At 47.9% G+C, this 23522-nt stretch overlaps 2 protein-coding genes and 1 long non-coding RNA gene across 3 annotated transcripts; 2 read left to right on the top strand and 1 right to left on the bottom strand.

Annotated features, from left to right (window-relative positions):
- The first annotated feature begins 17 nt into the window (after positions 1–17).
- MTO1 (mitochondrial tRNA translation optimization 1) lies at positions 18–8013 on the top strand. Its single transcript, XM_075145322.1, has 12 exons — positions 18–250; positions 460–659; positions 1552–1669; positions 2304–2593; positions 3750–3862; positions 4002–4192; positions 4452–4582; positions 5050–5254; positions 5336–5507; positions 6232–6350; positions 6849–7006; positions 7186–8013. The coding sequence occupies exons 1-12, from the start codon at positions 40–42 to the stop codon at positions 7411–7413; spliced, it is 2136 nt and encodes a 711-aa protein (XP_075001423.1). The 5' UTR covers positions 18–39; the 3' UTR covers positions 7414–8013.
- A 4109-nt stretch (positions 8014–12122) lies between these two features.
- Positions 12123–20339, top strand: LOC142080242 (uncharacterized). The gene is made up of 2 exons (XR_012672905.1): positions 12123–12191; positions 12857–20339. It is a non-coding gene; the product is annotated as an uncharacterized LOC142080242 (long non-coding RNA).
- EEF1A1 (eukaryotic translation elongation factor 1 alpha 1) lies at positions 18033–22728 on the bottom strand. Its single transcript, XM_075145326.1, has 8 exons — positions 22648–22728; positions 21594–21784; positions 20478–20657; positions 20053–20349; positions 19643–19793; positions 19211–19467; positions 18753–18987; positions 18033–18435 (listed from the first exon to the last, which is right to left on the bottom strand). Exons 2-8 carry the CDS (start codon positions 21735–21737, stop codon positions 18311–18313), a joined length of 1389 nt encoding a protein of 462 aa, XP_075001427.1. The 5' UTR covers positions 21738–21784; positions 22648–22728; the 3' UTR covers positions 18033–18310.
- Positions 22729–23522: the final 794 nt, after the last annotated feature.

Here is a 23522-nt window from a genome sequence, read left to right on the forward strand (position 1 = left end):
GGGCCGGGCCCCGCTGCCGGGCGGGCCGTCGCCGCCGCCATGTTGCTGCGCAGGAGCTGGCGCCGCCTGGCGCTATCCCCGGCGCCGCGCCCCGGGCACCGCCGGGCGGGAAATGCGGCCGGGGCGGCGGCGGCACCGCGCTACGAGGTGGTGGTGATCGGTGGGGGCCATGCGGGGACGGAGGCGGCGGCGGCGGCCGCTCGCGGTGGCGCCCGCACGCTGCTGCTCACGCACAAGATCGGCACCATCGGTACCGCCGGGGGGTGGCCGGGCCGGGTCGGGTCGGGTCGGGGCCAGGCTCGGCCGCGGGCGAAGGGGGGAAGGTACCGCGGGGAGCCGGCCCGGCCTCCCGCTGCGCTCCGGCCGGGCCTCGGGTCTGTCCGGTGTGGGCAGCGGTGCTAAGCCGGGCGGGTTGCGGGAGCGGCGGTGGTGAGGGGTGGCCGTGTGTCTCCGCCCTAGGGGAGATGTCCTGCAACCCCTCCTTCGGCGGCATCGGGAAGGGGCATCTCCTGAGAGAGCTGGACGCCCTGGACGGGCTGTGCGGCCGGGTCTGCGACCGCTCCGGGGTGCACTACAAAGTGCTGAACCGCTGCAAGGGCCCGGCGGTGTGGGGCCTCCGCGCCCAGATCGACCGGGGCCGCTACAAGGAGAACATGCAGGTGAGAGCGGCCGGGGCCGGGGCCGGGGCGGGCTGCCGGCGGAGCAGAGATAGGACGGCGTCTGCAGGAACTCGGCCCCAGGTGTCCTTGTGCAGAGGCGGGGGGCGGCTGCCCGCGCTGCGCGGCTGGGTGGGCGCTCCGCGGTGGAGCGAGCGGTCTGAGCGGCGTGCCCTCGGCTCCCTCTGCCCTCGGCTCCCTCTGCCCTCGGCTCCCTCTGCCCTCGGCTCCCTCTGCCCTCGGCGCCCCGATGGCGGCCGGCACCTGCATTCCCCAGCCGAGGCGGAGAGTTAGAGAGCATCAGCGTGGGAACGGGGGTGCTAGTGTGTAAGGATACAGAAACCCTGCAGAGGGATATCTATCTATACAGCCTGGTAAAAATGGCAGCTACTGTTAAATGGGAGTGGGTGTATTTTAAGAGAAAGTCAAGAGCAATGACTAGTTTAAAAACACGGGTTTATTTCCAGGGATTGTTTTGTGTGCCTTCGTACTCGGGCTGGAGTATTAGAATAAACTACTCACATCTGAAGTATTAGCATAAATTACAGAGGATGATTGAGGCAGAGGTTGTTTTGTTTCTTAATATTTTCCTATCACACCTAGCTACCTTTCTGTTTGGTACTTTAGTGTAAGTTGTTGGAGCTCAGCATAATTTAAAAAATTCTCTAGCGTTTTATATACAGGGCAGGCTTCATGACCAAATAGTGTCTTTTGAGCTTAAACTGCATCTGTGAATGAAAAGTTCTACTTGATAGATCAGTAACTGTCTGCAAAGTGACCTGGTAAGAATGGAAAAGGGAAGAGGGTGATAGGTGTTTTGGAAATCAGCAGGGTTTGGGACTGCCCATATGTCTCATAACTTCCTAGATTTTTGCAGTAACTCCTTTCATGACAGAAAGAAATCCTTAACACACCACTGTTGACAGTTCATGAGGCATCTGTGGAGGATCTTCTTTTGACAGAGCCGGAACCAGACCATCCTGGGAAATGCCAAGTCACAGGAGTCGTTCTGGGTACGTGTTAGCAACTCAGTAAGCACCTTCAGTTACTCTATGCTAAGAGCAGCCTGTGGGGTAAACATTTCTGATTCATCGGTGAGAAAGTTGAATTAGCTGACACAGGTGATTTAGGCCGAGTGTGAACTAAACTAGGTTAATATGTGTAATGCAGTGAAAAATATACCTGGATTGATAGGATATTGGGAGGTTACATAAGCCTGAATTTTCTTCAGGCTAGAGATACTGAGTTCCATGCTGTGTTTTGAGATTTTATTTGGTGAATGGCATATGCTGCCGACAATGTTACATTGCAGTGGTGTCGTATTACTAGCAGACTCATGCTTTATTACCTCTTGCTGTTCTAATAAACAAGCTTTCTGAAATAAAGGCCTGGATAGGAATTTTTCCCAGGAGTGGGTTTTCCATGTTAGGGGTACCACGCTTAGGAATAAGAAAAATATAGGAATAACTACATGCTGCTTATTGCAGTTATTACTATTAATGCTTTTATTATTGAAATGCTGATTTTGTTGAATAATAAAAATGGATAAACCCTCAGTGAGTACTGTCAGTTTTAGACAGAAGCACCAGAATATCAGGGCTTTGTTGACAGTAAAATATGTGCATCTCTGAAAACTTGCTGTTTCAGGGGATGGGAGCACAATACATGCTGGGAGTGTTATCCTGACCACCGGTACATTTCTGAGGGGTATGGTCCTCATCGGACTGGAGATGCACCCGGCTGGGCGGCTAGGGGACCAGCCGGCCATCGGGCTGGCTCAGACTCTGGAGAAACTGGGATTTACTGTGGGCAGACTGAAGACTGGAACGCCACCCCGACTTGCCAAAGATACGATTGACTTCAGTGGTCTGGAGGAACGTGCAGCTGACAATCCTCCGGTGCCATTCAGCTTCCTCAGCGAGGCTGTGTGGATCAAGGTGGGATAGCACACATCAAACGCGTATAGAACCAGGTGGGGAGCGGTTCCAGGAATGTCATGCTCAGAATCAGCCAAAGAGTTGATGGCTGAGAAAGGGAGCTGGGCTGTATTCATACTGCAGGTGTTATGTTTCTGAGGACTCTCAATGCAGAGGGATAAATTGCTTATTTTCTTTTGAAAGCAAGGACCTTCTCCCTCTCACTTTGAGAACCAAACTTTCTTTACTTTTAGAGTCAGAATTGCGTGAAATACGATATTGTTAGTAGTATTCTTCGTGTGCTTGTTACATGAGTGGCTTACAAAATACTTCCAGTATTAGACCTGTATTGTGGAGATTTATGATGCCTTGCTTGTTACCCCAGCTATAGATAAGATTAAGATGTTGAAATTAGAGATCATTAATAGTGTTGACTAGGAAAGAGAAAGCATGGCATGTTAACAGTAACTTAAAAGCAGAATAAACTCAATTTTCCGAAGAAAATCCTGGAAAATGGATGGCGTTGTTACATAATGTAGTTAAACAGCACAGAACTAAATATCAGGAGTTAATTTGCCCCAGAGCATACAGGAATTGGAATAGCCTATTATAATTGGGGTGGGGGTGAAAGTAATATCCCTTGAAGTCCTTGGTATGTTTAGGAAAGGTTTTAAGGAGTTGAGGTGCAACATTATTACTATTTTGAATGTGAGTCTATTTTCTCTTTTTCCAAAAAATCAGTGAAATACTTTACATGGTCGTTTTTTTCCAAACCTTGAATTTTCCATGTTTATTGCAGGGTTTTGAGAGATTTCTTTTTTTTCTTCACCAAAGGCTTTAATTGGCTGTTAGCCGTAGAGTCAGCACTTACTCCTCTTACTTCAGAGCTTTGAATTCTTGTAACATCCATCCTGTAATTAGGAATACAGTGTATAGAATTGAACTTGAATTCTGGACTCCCAAGTTCTGTTCTGTTCTTGGTCTGCTTTTGGGCATGTTGCTCAAGCTGTCTGACTGCTCGTGTTCTATCTGTACAGTGGGTATGACAGCACTGCCCGTCTCTCCAGGAAGTGAGAGCCATCTGTTATGGAAGAGCCCTTGGAGATCCTCAGAGTTGTTCGGTAAGAATAGAGTGTTGTGACTGGATTAACTTAAAGTGAGCTTTGGCCTCTTGCAGCCAGAAGATCAGCTGTCATGTTACCTGACTCGCACTACCCTGAAAGCCCAGCAGATTATCCGTGATAACCTCCACCTGAACAACCATATAAGGGAGACAACGAGGGGCCCGCGGTAAGTATGTGGTATCATGCCAGGCTCTGAATGGCACGAGCTGACAATCTGTCTGAAACTATGCGTCTCCCCTGCTTTGCTTCTGGGAAGTTACTTTTTCTCCACGTCAGGTGGTGTCCATGGCTATTTACTGTTGCAGGTACTGTCCCTCTCTTGAATCAAAAGTTCTGCGCTTCCCAAACCGAGAACATCAGGTGTGGCTGGAGCCCGAAGGCTTGGAGTCCAATGTCATTTACCCCCAAGGCATGTCGATGACGCTGCCACCTGAGCTCCAGGAGCAGGTGATCAAATCCATCCCAGGCTTGGAAAAAGCCAAGATGTTACAGCCAGGTGAGGGGAGTGAATAGTTTTAAACCTATTTGTCATATTGGTTACCAGTTAATAAAAACCAGATTTTGTTTAGAGCGTAGCAAAACAAAGGAAATACAAAACAAAATTAAGTCTTGGATGCAGGGATTTTTCCTTCTTTGTTTTTAAATCATAAATAAAAGTTGATAACCTAAGTCACTCTCCCCCACTGATTGCCTTTGCTGATAAATAGGAACCTTCAAAATCCCTCCCGTGAAGTCTGTCTTGTTGTTTGTCATAGGCTATGGGGTGCAGTATGATTTTTTAGATCCCCGTCAGCTGGCTGCTTCTCTCGAGTCTCGTCTTGTTCAGCGCCTCTTCTTTGCAGGCCAGATAAATGGCACTACAGGCTATGAAGAAGCTGCAGCTCAGGTGGGTGAATCTGATCATGTATACTCAGTGCTCAGAAAGGGATGTTGCCTTGGCATTTGTCTTTGATACACAGCCTTGCTAGGCCCATCTTGTGCTAATGAAGTGTTCTTTTGTTGCTCACCCTGATTCCAGACTTGCCCAGATATTTTTACTTTTAGTATCTACAGTTGCTGCTACTGAGATTGCAGTAACAAAAGCAGTTGGAAGCACTGTCAGATGTTTCAGCATGGAGACTGTGCAATGGGTATAACTGAAAACGTGGGAATTGTCTCTAGTCATGTCAGCAGGGCCAAGAAGCCCTTCAGACCCTCGTAGTATCGCAAGAAAGAAACTGCCTAGATTACTAGCACAGTCTATTGCATTTTCCAGGTACAGTTTGAGACATGAGTCTTTGGAGGCAGATGTGCTGATATTTTGGCCATGAAGAGACCGATGAATGTTTTTTGGTTTGTTTTCTGTCTGCCTAGGGTGTGATTGCTGGAATCAATGCTTGCCTACGGGTTCATGGCAAGCCCCCTTTCATTGTCAGTCGCACCGAAGGCTACGTTGGTGTCCTGATCGATGACCTTACCACTCTGGGCACCAGCGAGCCATATCGGATGTTCACCAGCCGCGTGGAGTTCCGCATGTCCCTCCGGCCTGACAATGCCGATGCCAGGCTCACCCACAGAGGTATTTTATTGTGGTGGCTCTTGCAGTGAGCAGCCCTGCCTGGTTGTAGTCCTTTGTCTCATACCCCATCTGCCTCGGCAGGTTTTGAAGAAGCTGGGTGTGTGTCACAGCAGCGATATGAACAAGCACGTAAGATGAGAGCTGCTTTAGAGGATGGAATTGCAACACTAAAATCCCTTCAGTTCAGCATATCCAGATGGTCCCAGTTAATACCAGAAGTTCCCATCAGTAGCAGTCGAAGGTCGCCTGCCAGGTAAAGGTTGCAGCTGAAGCTTTCTGGTCTGACCTACGCTTGCTTTAGCACATCTGGCTAGTGGTTTCACAGCATTTGTCCATCATTCCTGAAGCCGTCAGTACTCCAAGATTCCAGCTTTTATCACCTTCAGGGGACAGACATCTGATGTTTGCCTATAGAATAAGTGCGACGTTGGTGTTTTTACTATGCCACATTTCCTGGTGCTGACATAGGCTCCTAAAGTAAGGGGTTACTTCACTGGCCCAGTCAGTTCTTTCTGTCCTTATTGAGAGTGTCACCAAGTGATGATGGTTTTGCAGTGGGTTGCTGCTTTACTGAAAGCTTGATAAAGCAGCGATTGATTTCAGGCTAGTGTCAGATGGTAGCTGTTCTTGTACACAAAAGCCCTCGCTTCCCTCACCCATCCTTTATCTCGCCTTATCTTTTCTGTTGTTTTAAATCGATGATCAAGACCTGGCTGACTCAGTCTGTATGAAAGGTTCCTCTTGATGCCCTTACATCGTCCCTTCTATCTGGCTGTTCATTTTTCATAAAGAACCCCTCTTCAAGAGCTGAACTGCTCTTGTGTACGCTGAGAGGAGATAGTAGGGAGGTGAGCTTGGCTGTGCAGTTGTTCTGGCTTATGCTGAGATCTTTACAAGTTTGAGCTGGGAACAGCTGTAAATCTGCCTTATGCAAGTGACTCCTGCCTACCATAAAAACTTGCTCTTGTTCTCCACAGTGCCTTTGACATCCTTCAATATCCAGAGGCCAACATGGAGGTTCTGGCAAGGGCTGTCCCAGAGCCCCTGGGAAAGCTTGCTCAATGGAGAGAACTGGCAGAGAGATTGAAAATAGAAGGTAGAGTACAAGAGTTAGTGGGATCTGTGTAGGTTTTGTTCAGTAAGGGGAGAGCCAACCCATTCATCCCAGCGTGTTTCATGTTGCTGCTTAGTGAAATGAAACACTGTTATCAGAGCATGCACCTTTTGCCATAGGCCACATAGGCCACAGCCCTGTGCAGACACCTGTGTTTCACTTTGTGGGGTGAGATCAATTATTCATGTTCACTCCTGGGGTTTTCCTCCTTACTGGTCTGTCAAATAGACCATCTTTTCCTGGGATGAGAGGAAAAGCCAACCCCTGTATCTTAATTCCTCTATCAAATTAAAGAGTACGACTTCTTCCAAAGTAGTGATCTGCATTAGGCTCTTTAGTCTGTGTGGCTAGAAATTTCCTTAGGAGCTTTTGACTGTTGCAGTGGAATTGCTCATTCCGCTTCCAAGAATTCCTGCAAGTGACCTGTTTCACATGAACATCTATATCTGGTCATCTTGTTTCCCTGATCTTCCATCACAGCTACTTACGAGTGGTGTGTAGTCAATCAACAGCAGGAAATAGAAGAAGTGCGTCGTGATGAAGCCCTCCGACTGCCAGAGGACCTAGATTACTTTGCCATCGACGCATCGCTGTCAGCAGAGGTGCGGGAGAAACTGGACTCTAACCGTCCCCAGACGGTAAGATACTGGGCCACAGCAAGGTTGAGCAGCAATGAAATCCCTTCTGTGTCTTCCTAAGGGACATGGGGGGTGAGGAGAATCGGGGAAAGGAATACTCACAGGTTTTGATCTCACTTCTCTCTAGCTCCAGTGTGTAGGTTTGTTCTTGGTTAACTTGTTCCTGTTTCCACATGCAGATTGGTGCAGTCAGCCGCATCCCTGGAATTACACCAGCTGCTATCGTTAACCTGCTAAGATTTGTGAAAACCAATCACCAGAAGACAGAGAAGCTAAAAGCATTACCTCAGACTGGCAAGTATTTACCAGGGAAGATGTACTCGGAGAAAGCAACTTCCCAAAGACAGATTTCAGCGGAGTTTTCTGAAGAGGAGCCAGAGAGTACCTTTGTTAAAACACCTTTGTAGAGAAGTGTACCGTTCCTACCAGAGAACATGGCAAGATCACCTGTGCTCACGGGCCTCTTCACGGATAAAACTGATGCTGGCCGGATCTAAAGCAGTTCTGGTTGTGTCCTGTGGCAGTGTCCTTGAGTAGAACAAAGATGACGAATGCGCAAACCTTAAGTAAATGCTCAGGAACCTAAGTACAGCCTGTGATTTGCCAATCCAAATGAAAAGACAGGGGAATTGCTTTTAAAATTCCACTCATTTGGAATATGTCAGGTAGTCAAAAATTGTTTTAAAGCATCCTGGAAAGGACAGTGTTTTGCTTGTCTGAAATGAGTAAGAAATGTTACCATGCTGAACCCATGGCAGCACAAGAGGATTTGAGCTGGAAAAGTGTGCTCCATTGACTTAGTGCTTGTGTTTATAGCTGTGCAGTGACTATGCACAGTCTGATGTTTTAGTGTGATGTCAGCCAATAGGAGACACTTGGTTATGAAAATGTGTGCCACACGAATATTTAAACTTGTGCAGGAGACTGACTGAATTTAACACTGTATCCTGGGCTTTTTTTTTCTTCTTTAAAATAAATAAAAGTTTATCTTGAAACTTGCTGAAGAACTTGGTTGTCACTTAGCTTTCAGTATAGCCTTGGCAATCCACTGGATCACAATTCACACAGGTGAGGTGGGGCGAGGTTCGCTACAGAGCTGGTGAAGGCAGCGGGAGCAAGACGCGCTGCCTAGGCCAGGGTGCTGGGGAATGTGGGGGCACGTTGGAGCCTGCCCCAGGAGCCCCAGCTGCAGGCAGCGTGGTGACTGACAGATTGACGTGCTGGGGGCCAGGGGCTGGGCAGCCCAGGGGAACAGGAGCAGGGGTTTCTCATCAGCACTGCTCCTGCGAGTGACAGTAATACAACTTGCATCTGAACAAGAGCACTTTGGGCAGGCCATCTGTCGTGTGCATCAAGAAACACTAAATTCAAGCTGTTGCTGCACATCTACAGAATCCCTGCTTGACTGAGGCAGCAGTCTGTGATGCTAGTCTCTCTTCTGAACATCCTCTGACCTGACTCTGCAAACAGGCTTGGGAACAAGTTTTGTTGGAGTTAAATACAGCTATCATTTTGAAATTATGATCCTGGACTTCGTCTATTTGCTCTGGGTGAGCGGTTCCTTTCCTGTCCAGAGAAAGGAGTGAGAGCAAATCCTTTGTGTTGACAGAGACCCTGTCGTGCAGCAGGAGGATGGACAGAGCTTACAGCTTTCTTTGGGGCATCATCTGCCCACCTGAAAGCGTCTCCCTGTCACCAGCTTTTGGTTTGTACGGAACGGTTTTAGACATGTGATCTGTAGGTCCGTTTATGTCAGAATGGCTCAGAAAAGCTAACGTGTATCTGCCCCTTTATGTCTGTAGCCTGTTTTCCTTTCAGCTTTGTCAGCTCAAAGAATTACTTTAACTTCGTAAGCCTGATGTTTAGTGTAAGGAAAGCAGCTGTAACTTGGGTATGATGTTCTTGAAATTCCAGCTATGCGAATCCGAAGCAGCCCTGAATCCCTTGCCTCTCTGCTGCTTCAAAGCGGAGAGTTTCTGATCAAGAAAGTTTCCTGCTTTCTTCACTGCGTTATTTTTGCATTTTTTTTTGTTTTTGATGTACTGATGTCTGTAAAAACTTGGATCTAATTTTTACAGACCAGGAAGGAAGCCCGATTGACATCTTCATCCTCTCACTTTTAAGCAGATTGTGCAATCTCAAAACTGCATTTCCTAGTTCTTGTCAGCAGTCATTTGACAGGAAAACCTTGCTTCCAATAACGTGTGTCTTGAAAGGCAAGCCCCTCGCACCCTGCTACAAAAGCAAACACTTTTTCCTCAGCTTTCTCTGCTAAATTTCTGTGCTTACAAAGGCCTTGGTTGTGGTCTCGCACGCACCGGTGTAAATCAAAGGGTGATTCCGCTGAGCTGGACTGCACCGGTGTCAAAGGAAGAGCAACAGGAGTGGGCTTTTGCTTTTTTTACTTTTAGCAATTTAATAACGCACATCCGTGGTCTAAGCATTAGAAAGGGGGGAGAGAGTTTGTTAACTCCTGGCAAAATTGAAGCCCGGAGTGCCTGGATACATTGCTTTCCAGCAGATCTTTTGTAACAACTGCTCTATATTTCAGTGTGAAGTGGGTCTTTGGCCACTGGTGAGCTCCCTTGTAAAGACAGGGTGTCCTCTGTTCACATATGTGAGTTAATGATGTCCATATTTGCTGAAATGGAAAACCTGGCATGTGCACAAGTTTGAGGACTGGCTGTTAGTTAATTAATTAATTTCGTGTGTGTAGGGCTTGCCACAACATCTTGTGCTTGTTGAACAGTTCTTGTTTGGGAAGACTTTTAACATGAAAAGAAAGCATAGCTACAAGTAGTTCTATTTGTTTTGTTAAGAAAACCAAGCACAGAAAGGCTAAATAATCTGCAGTAAATAGCATGGGCAGATAGAATGCAGACATTGTGCCATCTGCTAACTCCACCCGGGATTTGTTACAAGGCTCAAGGTTTGGTTTTTACGCAAAGACAAAGCGAGCTGAGACCCTCGCAGGTCTCGCTGAGCCTGACAGGATGGAAAGGGCAGAACCAGAGGAACCTGCCTTTAACATGGATGCCTGCTTGCTTTTCCTTGGCTGTGCTGTAATGAATCGCATTTTGTCCTCCTGAAATCCTTACTGTGACCAGGCAAGCAGGGTGGGTAGGATGCCTGGTGAGGTTGCCCTAACTCGTTACACATACCAAGGGTCTTTGTGTTCCCTGTTTCAATGCGAGTCTCCCTTTTTTTCCCTCCTACAGAACACGGGCCTGGTGATCAGCAATTCTCCCTAAGCCAAATTTCCTCAAGATCTCTACCATTCTATCTTATACCAGATTTTCAAGACAACTGATGTCTTCCTTTCCTATTCTAGCTTTCATTTTATATCGTACTTGGACTGCCCAGTTTCTTCACCTTTTCTTTATTTGTTCCTGGAAGATGAGAGCAAGAGAAAAATGGGAAGACATTTTACGCTAGAAGACACTAAAAGCTGTCACCACCCAATCTTTGATGGTCTCAGTGCTGCTGGAGTGGTTGTGATGGTGCAGCAGTGGCTATGCTAAATGTCGTCCCCCACTTTGCTGGCCCTTGCAAGTACAAATGTGCCTCCTAATTGAACATTGCCTTTGCACTTTGGTAAGTAATGATCTTCACTTGTGTTCATTTTAGATGCTCAGGGATTTATTGGCTTTGGTGCCTACACCTCCCAGGTTGTGCTCTTCCACCCAGTGGCAAGTGTTTCAAGACCCCATTTAGTGGATGCAGGAGGAATCCGCTGTCCCCTCGGAGATGCCGTTTCCACCAGGGAGGTGCTCTCTGTGCTTCTGCCCAAAAAACCATGGCCTGTGTTGCTCAGAGTCCTTCCAGGTGTTTCCCTCTCTTACCATGGCTTCACAGGGCTGGTGAGAAATAAAACGTGTCTTTCCCCTCTTGTACTGAAAGTTAGCGGTGGCTGGGGCATTCAGCTGGAACACGGGAGACTTGCTCTGCAATTGCTATTACAAAAAGGGCAGAGAAAAAGGGATTGATTCTTGATCTGTTGCTTTAACCACAGGGATGCTTTAGGGAAACAAAATTACGCTTTTGTCTCTTCTCTTTCTAAACTGCTGTGTAGGCTTAACTCCACATGTGTAACTCTGAGGGAGAAGACAGATGTGGCTTCCCATCAGAGGCTTTCTGACTCCACAGTCACCATCGTGTAGTCACCATACGTGGTGTCTGGGCCTTGACCGCTGTGCCAAGGAGTGCAGCGGTGGCAAATCTAGCCTGAGAGCTGGAGGCTGCAACCTCTTCACCTCTTTGCAGACTTAAGTCTAGATATTTTGACAGCCTGCAATGTCTCCTTGGGGTGCTCAGCTGTGACCCACGGGCTCGAACGTGCCCTTGTCCTCAGCTTCCCCATCTGCGTCCCTACAGGGTCAGCGCCTCCCCCCTGCGGGACTGGGTCTGCAGAGCCACCACGAGCCGGCTGCCAACGGCCCCCCGGGAGGAGGCTGATGCTGCGGTGGAGGTGGGGGGCAGGTGAAGTGAAGGGTGAAGGCGTTCATTTCTAGCACCAGCTGCAGCTCCCAGCACAAGCCCCAGGAAGCACGTTTTTCAGGCACCGCTGGGGACCGATAAGCACACGCTGTTCTTGTCCCGAGTGACTTGGAGCTTGATGCGGTTAGCTGAAGAGCAGGCGCAGAGCCAGGTGGGAAATGAGCTCACCCTGTGCCTCACAGGGCGGCGAGAAGAGCGGGGAGCTGACAACAGGCTCGTTGCTAGTCGTCTTCAGTTTCAACTTTATGTGGCTTTACTTGGAAGTTGCCGTGTATGACCAGGTGGTGGCTTGTGTCACAGGCATATGGGATTTTGGAGTCACAAGTAGAAAGGCTGCCGTGGCTGGTGCTGCCGAGCTGGCTGCTTCAGCGAGGTTTTGTCCTTGTCCCACGGCACCTGGCCGGACTTTGGCCGGCTCGGTGACGCTGCCCCGGAGCGGGGCCGGCCGATGGTGGTGGGCGTCAGGCACCGGCTGCAAGCGGCTGTACCAGATGCAGAGCGGTCACGCCGCACGCCGTGATGTCAGTTCTCCTCAGCTGTGCCACGAGTGTGGAAATCCCGGGGATTCATGCCCAGAAACGTCGCAGGAATTACCCTCGCAGGGAAGCGACTGCGGCCAGGCAGAGGAGAGCCGCGCGGCTCTCGTTCGGGGTTGCTCTTTCCTTTCCCCTGGTCCCTGTGCACGCAGGTACATCCTCTCCTTCTCCAGAGAATCAGAGGACTGCCACCTATAAAAGCACTTTAGCAGCAGACTAGTTAGTATTACTAGAAATAACAGTCAAGTAGGAGCAAACCTATAATTACATTTAAATTCACCTACTCTTTTTTTTTCTCTGGGAAACGCTATTTAAGGGCTTGTTTTGCACAGAGACAACTCTTAACACCACACAAGCCTACATTTCTTTTTCCAAAATACCCATGCCCTGTTAGAAAGCCACAGCCCAGCTTATAAAACGAAATATTTACAACTATTTAACAATAATAACTAATATATAATAATAAGTACTACAATATAGATAATATTATATATAAATAACAAAAAAACCACCCCTAAATATTTAGTCATTTCAGGGTTTTTTTCACCCTATTTACTAAGGAATTAGCTTAGAATACAGCTTCAAAACAGGAACTGCAGAGTTTTAAGAACTCTGGCAACTGCAATAATTAAAAACAAGAGAAAGTAGGCACCTTATGTGTATATATATGTTATATATATAATATATACACGCAGAGGTGTGTGTGTATATACACACACGCACACATATATCTCAAAGAAAAAAATGGGAGTTTTGCTTAAGATGTGCCCAGGTGGCTGCAGATAAGCAGAAACTGAAACTTTCTTTTAAATTTCAGCCCTACCTGCGACAAAACCCCTCCTGGAGGGGAAGGTTGTCTCGCCTGTCCTTCGCTGTGCGGACTTGGGATCTGCTGCCTGGCCAGCCGGCTGCGCTGAGCTCTGCAGAACAGGGACCTGGGGTGGGGAAATGGCCTCTGCTGTGGCTCTTCCCCTTTGTGTTGAATAATTCCGATTTTACTGGGCTGAAAGGGAAAAGGTGACTGTGACTGCTGCTGGCAGCGCAGGCAGGGCCCCGAGTTAGGGGTGAGCTGGCTGTGGTTATTTCCAGAGACTATGTAATTCAAATAACAACAACAACAGAAAAATTAATATGCTATAATATGCTATATGCAGAAACTCAAGCCACTGCCTTGTGTTTGTGCTGGGCCTGAGCTAGCAGGTGCTCTTGCAGAAGGACAACCAGGTTACCGGATCACTTTGCTCAGAAAAGCCAGGAGAAAGCCCTAGCTGGGTGCACCAGCACGCCGAGGGCAAACCTATTGCTACAGCATCCTTGAAAGCATGCGTTCGGCCCATGAGGGATGTTTCACCGATGAAAGCTTAGATACCGTTGAGGGTTTTTTTTTTAGAAAGGAAGAAAGCAGCAGAAACTGCACAAATTTAGAGCTGTTAAGCATGGGCACGGCTCCTTGGCAGCCACCCCTTGTGCACCCCCCTGCTGCCCCACCGTCCCCCACCCGCAGACCGGAGACCGCCCGTCGGGGAATCACACTCCGGTTTGTCTCCGCATTTCCTCGGTACTTCACCCAGCAGCTTTCGAGGAAAATACATGTTTAACTGTCACCTTATCAGTGCAGAGAAACTAGCAGATTTGAATTATGTTGTATAAGCATTTGAAACATAAAGGATTAAAGACTTATTGATAGGCAGCCAGAGAAAGTAACTTTAGTTAAAAAAACAAAGCAGACAACGATGTAATTGATTTATAACGCAGAAATAATCTGAAGGGACTAAAGAGGATTTGGAAAAGGCTAAAAAAACACAGCTTCTGTATCGGTTTCCAAAGCAGTTTTTCTGTCTGCCAGGTTTTCCTTCAGCTCTTCTGCACCCTGGGCGCTCTCTTCCTCCTGAAGTGAAGCGGTTCCAGCCTTCCCCTTGGTATGCAGGAGAAACAATAATTCGGCCCAATGTTATTTTGTGATCACAAATAATTCTGTTTATTCCTCGGTTTAACTTATGATTTGGCTATTGTTTAAGATTTGCAATTTCAGAAGACTAAACTCCTAGACAGAAAGTACTATTTGCAGTCAAACAATACGAAGAATTTGAGGACTTGAAAGTAACAGAGATCTGGAATCTCGTGAACTCAAAGGTGTTCACGCTGTCAGGAATTTGCACTGAAAAGAGAGAGAGAAAATTCTCCCTACAAAGCTCCCGGCTCCCCCAGGCAGGGTCTTCTCCCAGTCCCTCCCTCGCTCACCCACCCACGGCACAGCTGCCCTGCCAGCAGCGTGGGTAGGAGAAACCACAACGAGCTTGGCCAGCACTGAAGTGGAGAGGCTTTAAAAAAAAAAAAAAAAAATAAGGAAGGCTCAGCCTCCATCCTTCACACAAGTAAGGTACCTACGCACAACCGCTTTGGGGGCAGGCAAAAATGAGTATTTTATGTCTGGAGTTGTGCTTTGCAGAGCCCAGAACACGGCAGCAGGGTGCTGCCGGGTGGCAGGGAGCTCCTCAGCCCTCCCCCATCCCCTCCCACCCCTCCTCTGCCTCCCAAACCCCCTCTAGGCACTACATAAACATTTAACGAATATAAATTAAAAACAGGCGAGTTGTATTTGTGATCCAGATCAAACTTATGCTGTTCTTAAACAGACATTGAATCATGTAGCACCAATGAGGAAAAGAATATTCCCATACAGTACAAAGTTTAATTTGTTTCTACATGGTTTTATCTTGACCAAATCTAAAATTTAAAATATACCTTCAGAAAAATAATCAGTAACTTGTCAAAGTTTGTCAATACCTTTCAAAATATAGAGCCAGCTACAATCAGAATATGAATTCTTTCATCTGCAATTTCAGTAAAATTAACTATTCCAGTTACTAGCCTTGCACAAGCTGGTTCGAGATACAATTAAAAAACCTTGGGGCAGTATCCCGAGCAGAGCCCCTTTTATTCCCACCTAAAATATTCACCTAGGGAAACAAAACTGAGCAAGAAGTTACTTGGCTACAGCCGCTATGACTGTGCTGCTCCGTTTCCCTACACAGACCAGGCTTTGTTGTAGCCAAGTCCCCAGATACCTCGCCACGTACATTTCTGGAATATTTCTGTGTACTAAAAGCCCTCCGGTCTCCCAAAGCATGCATCATCAACTAAAAAGGAAATTACGTTTCAATCTTCCAGCTCCCCACTGCCACCTTCAGCAATAAAACTCAAAACAGATTAAATAAGGTCAATATTCTAGCCAGTTTTCTGCCTTCAGCTAGCTACGTCAGCACGGCAGTATGCTTTCACAGTTCTGTATAAGCATCAGCAGCATTGCAGGACAGTATGGAAAGAGTTAAGGACAGCTGTAAAAGTTGCTTAAAGAAATAAGCAGTCAGAAGACAAACACAGTTCTCAACTATTAACATTTATTAAAAGTTTGACCAAAGTAGTTTTATTCCCAAGTTTTGTTTACAAAAGTCTAACAATTTCCCCAGGTAGTCAAAGATTAATAAAAAAACTGAGATGGCATTGCATTAGTGCATAGAAAGCAAAACTGGTCTACAGTAGTTAAAAAAAAAAAAAAAAAAAAAATCAGAATTTGTGTAAAATCGAGGTTTTAAATATTTGAAAGCAATTACCAGTATCACAGGCAGAGCGTTCACAAGTGTCTCTTTGTTTTCACTGTGTACAATGTAAAGTTGTTATAGCTGCAATACTGTCTGTTCTCTAGGCCTTAGCTTTTTTTTTTCCCTCCTACAGAGGCAGAACCACCCCCCCTGCCCCAAACTAGGAAGCTGACTCTCGCGCCTGATCAGCTGGGCAATTTTAACATGAAACATCTTCCCGGCAGCTTTTGCAGTTGCCGCACTTGGCGTTTCTTCCGATCTACGCACAGCTGATCAGAAGAAAACGGCCTCTTGAAATAGCTGCACAGCCTGCCTTGAGCCGCTGCCCTTCCTGCAGCTTCCGCTACTTGGGATCAGAGACACTTCAAACGCCTAATGCTATTTCAAACCTCATTTTGCCTTAAGGCTTCAATTTGAATGAGTTGCTTATTACAAGCCAATTTCCAAACTGTAACAGAGCAAGTACATCCAGCTGAAGACAACACCCTGCGAAGAGCGCAGAGGAACTGCAGACTGGATATTGCGTACCCAGGGCCTGGCCAGCCAAAAAACATCCTGCACCCATACAGGAACATGTAAGAAATCTAACGAAGGCACAGCTGCGCTGAAGATGCAGTTTGTGCCAAAGCCAGTTTTCTCTTCATCCAAATTAGAACTTTGCACTTTGCTGAACCAGTTTGACCAAAAGTCTCTTGGAAAAAAGTCAGCGGTTTAACTGAAAAGCATGCAAAGATTTGGCAAGATACTTCAGCTTTATTATGGCAACGGTACATCTGCCTCAATTTTGAAGTTATGTGCTTCCTGTTGTCTTGGGGATACTAACAAACCTTTAGAAGTAGAATTTTAAGAATCACGATGAGATTCCTTTACTAAATTCCAGAGTCTTCTACAGAGACTGAAGCGCTCTAGCCCTTGCTTCCACTGCACTCAGTTCAGAAAGACTGTGTAACGCTCCGAGGTTTTACTGCAGTTAAGACACAGAAGGTGAGCAGAAAAAGAGAAAAGATCCAACCAAAGCAAACAAAGAACATGAAAATAAGTAATAGCAGTTCAGGATTATCCAAGCACATCCAAGCAGTACAGATATGTTGAGTTCCTGCAGAGCAAGCACATAGCTGAAGAAGGAAAGGAAAACAAACGAGAGAATATAGCCGTTACAGACAGAACAAACATACTGGTGTCACCGAACAATAATCCTTCAAAGATACTGAATTCTTTTTGAACTTCTGTGGGGATGCTGTGGGGAAATCGTGTTAAAGGTTAGTAAAACAGCTGCATCATTATGCAAGCCAGATCTGATTATCCATTAACTGCTTGTCTCCATTTACCAATTCAAAGTGAGACTTAATTATATTCTGGAATCCCCATTTATTACAGCTGACATTTCTTACAGCCCATAATGTTTTACTTGGGTTATTTATCTAGTAATTAATAGTAATCTTCTGGACTAGTGTCCTGGTTACCCAATTCCACTTCAACTGACTGATCCAAATCTTCAACCCCATTGTTGAAAAGCTAGCAACCATACAGTCCTGCCATGTCGTTTGGTGCTGACGTAGCAGCATGCCTTTACCACATCGCTCTGGGAATGCACCAGTACGCTCTCCCAGCAGACATCCTAGAAACATCCTTAACCCAAAGTGCAGAAATTCAAAACCACCAAGCAGGACAGGTACAAACACCATCCTGTTGGAAGTCACTGGAAATACCTGCTGGTTTCTCTCTCGGCTTTGTGCTCGAAATAAAAACTGAGCAAAATGCTGTAATGGTGGGTCAGATTACCTGACAAGCATCAAAGCCTCCTTCTAAACAGAATTTGTTTTTGAAATTTAGCTATTGAATGTCTTACTATATATATTAGAAAACATTTAGATATAAGTGTTTAATCTTGAAAGATCTACAACAGTTAATCAGTTCCCCAGGAAAAAAAAAAAAAAAAAAAAAAAAAATCTGTTTCTGCTGGCAATTAGAAAAATCTGTGTACAAGACTTGCGGGAAACCCAACACTTGATTCTTTGTTTATGCTTTTTCAAGGTTACATGTCTTTTTTGTTCACACTGTTTCTTCTTCCCAATATAAAGCTTTCTTGGTTTACTCAATGCATCACAGAATGCACTAAAATACCGTAACTGTTACCTGGTGTTTGTGCTATCCAATCTAGAAACCACCTTTAAAGAAGAAAGCACCACAGAAGTAGATTTTTTTAAGGCTTAGATCAGTTAAAACCAAACCCGCAGCTGAATTTTGCTCTACTCCTCAGAAACAATAAATTTGAGTATTTGCTTTGCAACTTCTGAACATACTCAAGTAACATTTATCCTTTCTGATCCCACCAGGACTATATATAGTTTTTTCTATAAACTTAACATTAACCCAAAGAACACAGAGACGTAGCATTGAACTTTTGTTTTAATGGTCTCAAATTCTGTGACAGATTTTTGGTCAAGTTTCCATTTTAAAAAATTTATCGATTTTAAAGACTAATAACTTAAACTGCCACGAAACAAATGGTCCACAAACATTCCTTTCCTTCTGAAGCTTTTACGATGCATTGTAATCATTAACCAGTCTTTTACTATTAAACTTAAATGGCCAATTGAGACAAACAGTTCTGAGACCGTTCTTCCACCACTGATTAAGACTGAGGTGGCAGCTGATGTACAGAATTTTCATTTAGCCTTCTGGGCCTTCTGGGCAGACTTTGTGACCTTGCCAGCTCCACCAGCCTTCTTGTCGACTGCCTTGATGACACCAACAGCAACCGTCTGTCTCATGTCACGCACAGCAAAACGACCTGAAAGCAAAAACAGGTTTTATGACTTTTGTCTAGGGCTACGTACCCACAGCATTATCCGCACAGCGGCAACACGCAACGTGGGGCAAGTGAGCAAATACCGCTCCATGACAGTAAACTGCATGAGGCTGCGACAGAGAGACATAAGTATCTAGAGAGCACCCCTGTACTGCTGACATTTTGGTTCCGCTTCGAAGTTTCTATTGAAGTCACAGCTTTCAACAGCATTTTACAGAACGCACTACATCCCGATACTAGAAATCAAGGAGCGCCTTTTCCAGAGATCAGGATCAACACATTTTTAGCAGATGTCTTACCCAGAGGAGGATAATCAGAGAAGCTCTCAACACACATGGGTTTGCCAGGGATCATATCAACGATGGCAGCATCTCCAGATTTCAGGAATTTGGGGCCATCCTCCAGCTTCTTGCCGGAACGACGATCAATCTTCTCTTTGAGCTCAGCGAATTTGCACGCAATGTGAGCAGTATGGCAATCCAGCACAGGGGCATAACCAGCGCTAATTTGGCCAGGGTGGTTCAGGATAATAACCTAGAAAACCAAGAAAGCCAAGTTAATACCAGGGTAATTTCAAATACTAATGTGTTTTACAAAGCCAGGGCTTTCACGTCATTTGCTTCAAGCAAACACATCTCAGAACAATAAAGTCTATGTCACTTTATATCTTGGCCTACTAGTAAGAAAGAACAGGACACTAGGTATTTCACAATCCAGAGCTACATTTCAAACATCTTTAGACAGCTGCAAAAATTACCTGTGCAGTGAAGCCAGCAGCTTCCATTGGAGGGTCGTTCTTGCTGTCACCAGCAACGTTGCCACGGCGAACATCTTTCACAGACACGTTCTTAACATTGAAGCCAACGTTATCACCAGGCAGAGCTTCGCTCAGGGCTTCGTGGTGCATCTCAACAGATTTTACTTCAGTTGTAACGTTGACAGGGGCAAATGTAACCACCATGCCTGGCTTCAAAACACCAGTTTCCACACGCCCAACTGGTACAGTACCAATGCCTGCAAAAGAGAAGAAACATTAGTAATTCAGCTCAATAAATACATGCCCTTATGGGAGAAAACATTTGAGACAATATTCTGGATTTTTCCACTTGAAACTCAGGCAAACAACTGCATTTCCGTCCCATACATTAGCTGTTGCTGGCAAGTGAGCAACATTATAGAGAACACATACCGCCAATTTTGTAGACATCTTGAAGAGGCAGACGCAGAGGTTTGTCAGTTGGACGAGTTGGTGGCAAGATACAGTCCAAAGCTTCAAGAAGGGTGGTTCCACTGGCATTGCCATCCTTCCGGGTAACCTTCCATCCCTTGAACCAGGGCATCTATAAGAAAAAAAAAGCCCAGGCATCAACTGTCTGCCAGTTTTAATGGCACGAGGCTAGAAAAGACCAAGTGGTGTATCTTAGTATCATCCTGGTGTACTATTGCACATAAGAATTTCTGAAGTGCTGGGATTTGATTTTTGACCTCGGCACTTCCAAACATAACTACTAAAAAATATGTGTTTCCTACTATATTGCATAGTTTATCTCAATAATCCTCCTAATTTAATGTCTTAATATAAACAAATGTCAAACCTACGTTAGAGCTTGGCTCCAACATGTTGTCTCCATTCCAACCAGAAATTGGCACAAAAGCTACAGTGTCTGGGTTGTAGCCAATTTTCTTGATGTAAGTGCTGACTTCTTTGACAATCTCTTCATATCTCTTCTGGCTGTAAGGTGGCTCGGTGGAATCCATCTTGTTGACACCAACAATCAGCTGTTTTACACCCAGGGTGTAGGCCAGAAGGGCATGCTCACGGGTCTGCCCGTTCTTGGAAATACCAGCCTCGAACTCACCAACACCAGCAGCAACAATCAGGACAGCACAATCGGCCTTTGAAAAGAAAAAAAACCTCCCTCATTACGATGTTTGCACACGTATCAAGGTATTAGGGGAACACCCCCAACCAACCAAGGAACAACCTGCCTGAACTCCCAAAATCCTTAGTTCTCCTGTCGTACCTGGGAAGTTCCAGTAATCATGTTCTTAATGAAATCTCTGTGTCCAGGAGCATCAATGATGGTGACGTAGTATTTGCTTGTTTCAAATTTCCACAGGGAAATATCAATAGTAATACCACGCTCACGTTCAGCTTTCAGCTTGTCCAAGACCCAGGCATATTTGAAGGAACCTTTGCCCATCTACAGATTAAAAAAAAAAAAAAAAACAAAACAAAACACCCTGTGTTTTTTTCCCCTTTTTTTTAAAATATATATTTGCATTTACTTCAGAAAGATCACACACTGGCTAAAGAGCAAAATCTAAGAATAGTAAGTGGTTTAACACTGGAAAATGTTGCTGCTTGTAAAACAAGCAACAAGATACACTTGGCACTACTAGTGAGAGATGCCAACTGTTTTCTGTTATTTAACCTGTTGATAGTTTAGATCTCTTGACAACTTGTTAATTGCACTAACACATCTTTACGATAGATCTCTTGAGCCTAAGCCCTACTATCAAGTGTCCTCTACAAATTTGAGTTGTCTTACTAATGCAATCCCTGAGATAATCAACATTTTAACTGCCACTGAGCCTAATGGTCACTACATTTCATTCTGTGATGTGCTTATTAAGACCTATGCTGTTATTACACAGAAAAAAAAAGAAAAAAAGTATGATCAATAAGACTTTCTCCAGGTTCAAACACCAAAATGCATACCTTTCTCAGTTTCAGAAGTAAACTTTATCAGAGCAATTTCTTTAATTTTATTCTCGACTACACGTATGCAAAGACTGAAGCTTAAACTCCACTTAAATTAGGATTCCAGATATAATTATGCAGGTGTAGCTTTAGACTACCTCTTTTCCCTCATTCTACACTTCACAATTTGAGCCTCGCCAACTAACATAATGGCGGATTCAACACTTTAGCACTTGTTCAACTACGGGGACAACTGCAACCTAACTGCCGCCCTGTGGCCACTCAACACTTACGCACTCGTACAGCTACTGGGACAGTTGCAACCTAACCGCCTCCCTGTGGCCACAGAACAGTCTGCAACTCAGTTTTGTAACTAAATCTCTTTATTCATCCCTGCACCACCACAATTTTGCTGGGATGTCACAGGCCCACACACCTCAGCAGCTTCCTTCTCGAACTTCTCGATGGTCCTCTTGTCGATACCACCACATTTGTAGATGAGGTGGCCGGTGGTGGTGGACTTGCCAGAATCGACGTGGCCGATGACGACGATGTTGATGTGGGTCTTCTCCTTTCCCATTTTGGATGTTAGTCAAGTTCTTTCTTTCGGCAAAAGAGAATCGACACCTGGAAGTTCCCCACAAAAACACCAGTTACGCCTCCAGTGCGGACGCCCTCCCCAGGGCCGCCGGCGGGGACCCGGCCGAGGGGGCAGCAGCAGGCCTCCGCGGGCAGCGATGGCGGTCCCGCGTGCAGGGCGGCCCGGGTAGGCCCGGCCGGGATGGAGGCCCCGGCCCCGCCCCGCCGGGGGAGGGGAGGGGCGGTGCAGGCGGGCGCCGGCCGGGGGCCCCCGCCGAGCGCCCCTCGCGTTGCCCCCTCCCCGCGCCGCCGCCGGGCTCGAGTTACCCCCGGCGGCCGGGGAGCGGGGCGGCGGCGCGGCGGGGCTGACGGGGAGCGCGGAGGGCGGGGCCGGCCCGCTCCTTTGTGTGACTCACCCCGCCCGGGCCGCCGCGTCCTCCATTTTGTGGAGCTCGCGGCAGGCAGGAAAGGCGAGCGGCCATTTTTTTACTCGTGCCCCGTACCCCCTCCCCCACCGCGGCCCAGGCGGCGGCCGACGGGCCCCACCGCCGCCCGCCACGCACCGCGCGTCCCGGCGCGACGGCCCCAGCGCCACCCGCGCGGCAAGGGGGAGGCGGCCGGGCGCCTCGTGCCCCACGCCGGCACGGTCACGCCGCTCCCCGGGCCCCAGCCCAGGGAGGAGATCGAGCGGGACCATGCGTCGCCATCTCCCCGCGTGCACTCTCCCGCCTGCCCGGCTGCCCTGCTAGCGTCCCCTGCCCCTCCTCCCCCGGCCCGCAGCGCACCGCTCCGCGGTGGCGGCCACGCCCGAGCTCAGCGCTCGCCAGGCCCCCAAGGCGCACAGGCCCCCGGCCCGGCCTTGCCCCTCCCCCGGCCCCGGCCCCGGCCTGCCCCGCGCGGGCGCAGCTCACCTTCACGGCGGCGGCACACCCGTAGCGAAAAAGACCGACGGCGTGAACACCGCCCCTTATATACCCTGGGCGGGCGGGGCCTAAGGGACACGTCACCACTCCCGGCGGCCCCGCGGCCCCGCCCCCGTAGCCCCGCCCGGGCGGCCGCGCGGGCAAAGGGCGCTCCCCGCCCCCGCCGCGGGGCTGTCCCGGTGGGGCTGGCGCGTCCCTGCGGCCGACACGGCTCCGGGCCCGCGGGGCCTGTCCTGCTCCCGCCGGTGCGGGGAGCCCGCGCGGCCTTCCCCGGGGAGCGGACAGCGGCCGCCCGCGGGTAGTGGGGCTGGGCCGCCGGCTCCTCCAGCCCTCCGGGCCTGCGGTGTGCTGTGGCGGCGGCGGCGCCGGTGGGGCGGTGCCGGGCCGCGCGGGGGGAGCGGGGGAAGGAGAGAGATGACCCCCTCCAGCGGAGGGATCGAAAGCGGACGGGGTGAACCGAGGGAAGCAGGCTCCCTTCTCTGAGGCGAGGCGGAGCAGCACCAAACGGCACAGGGCAAGCCCCGGGTGCTCGGTCAGGCCGAGTCCCGGCCCCGGCCCCCCCTGCAGAGGACGGGCGCCGCACCGGACCTGGAGACGGTGGGGACGAGAAAGCGTCATGCGTTGCATCATGGCCCGGTCCGGGGCGATGCAGCAGCTAAAGAAAGTCCCTGGGGAATAGCCCCAGGCCAATTAATTATGTTTCTTATTAGGGACATCAATCAGTGAGGTTAGAAGCGTTCAGTTCGTTACGCTGACTAGCCTACATTTGTTACTTGCTTCAGATTATGGAATGCAGGAACCCCCCCAACTCGTCATGTTGCAAGTCTGCCAGAAAAGGAGGTGGGGAAGGAGGGAGAGAGCAG

This window comes from Calonectris borealis, chromosome 3 (genome assembly GCF_964195595.1).
Source record: "Calonectris borealis chromosome 3, bCalBor7.hap1.2, whole genome shotgun sequence".
Taxonomy (NCBI): Eukaryota; Metazoa; Chordata; class Aves; order Procellariiformes; family Procellariidae; genus Calonectris; species Calonectris borealis.

What these genes read in the sequence shown, in the direction of transcription:
- MTO1 (XM_075145322.1), top strand. Translation starts at nt 40, where the DNA reads ATGTTGCTGCGCAGGAGCTGGCGCCGCCTGGCGCTATCCCCGGCGCCG. An exon ending in AGCCAAGATGTTACAGCCAG is followed by an intron (nt 4,193 to 4,451) that starts GTGAGGGGAGTG and finishes TGTTTGTCATAG; the next exon opens with GCTATGGGGTGCAGTATGAT. An exon ending in AGAGAGATTGAAAATAGAAG is followed by an intron (nt 6,351 to 6,848) that starts GTAGAGTACAAG and finishes CTTCCATCACAG; the next exon opens with CTACTTACGAGTGGTGTGTA.
- EEF1A1 (XM_075145326.1), bottom strand. Translation starts at nt 21,737, where the DNA reads ATGGGAAAGGAGAAGACCCACATCAACATCGTCGTCATCGGCCACGTC. An exon ending in TGATTACTGGAACTTCCCAG is followed by an intron (nt 20,350 to 20,477) that starts GTACGACAGGAG and finishes TTCTTTTCAAAG; the next exon opens with GCCGATTGTGCTGTCCTGAT. An exon ending in AGATGTCTACAAAATTGGCG is followed by an intron (nt 19,468 to 19,642) that starts GTATGTGTTCTC and finishes TCTCTTTTGCAG; the next exon opens with GCATTGGTACTGTACCAGTT.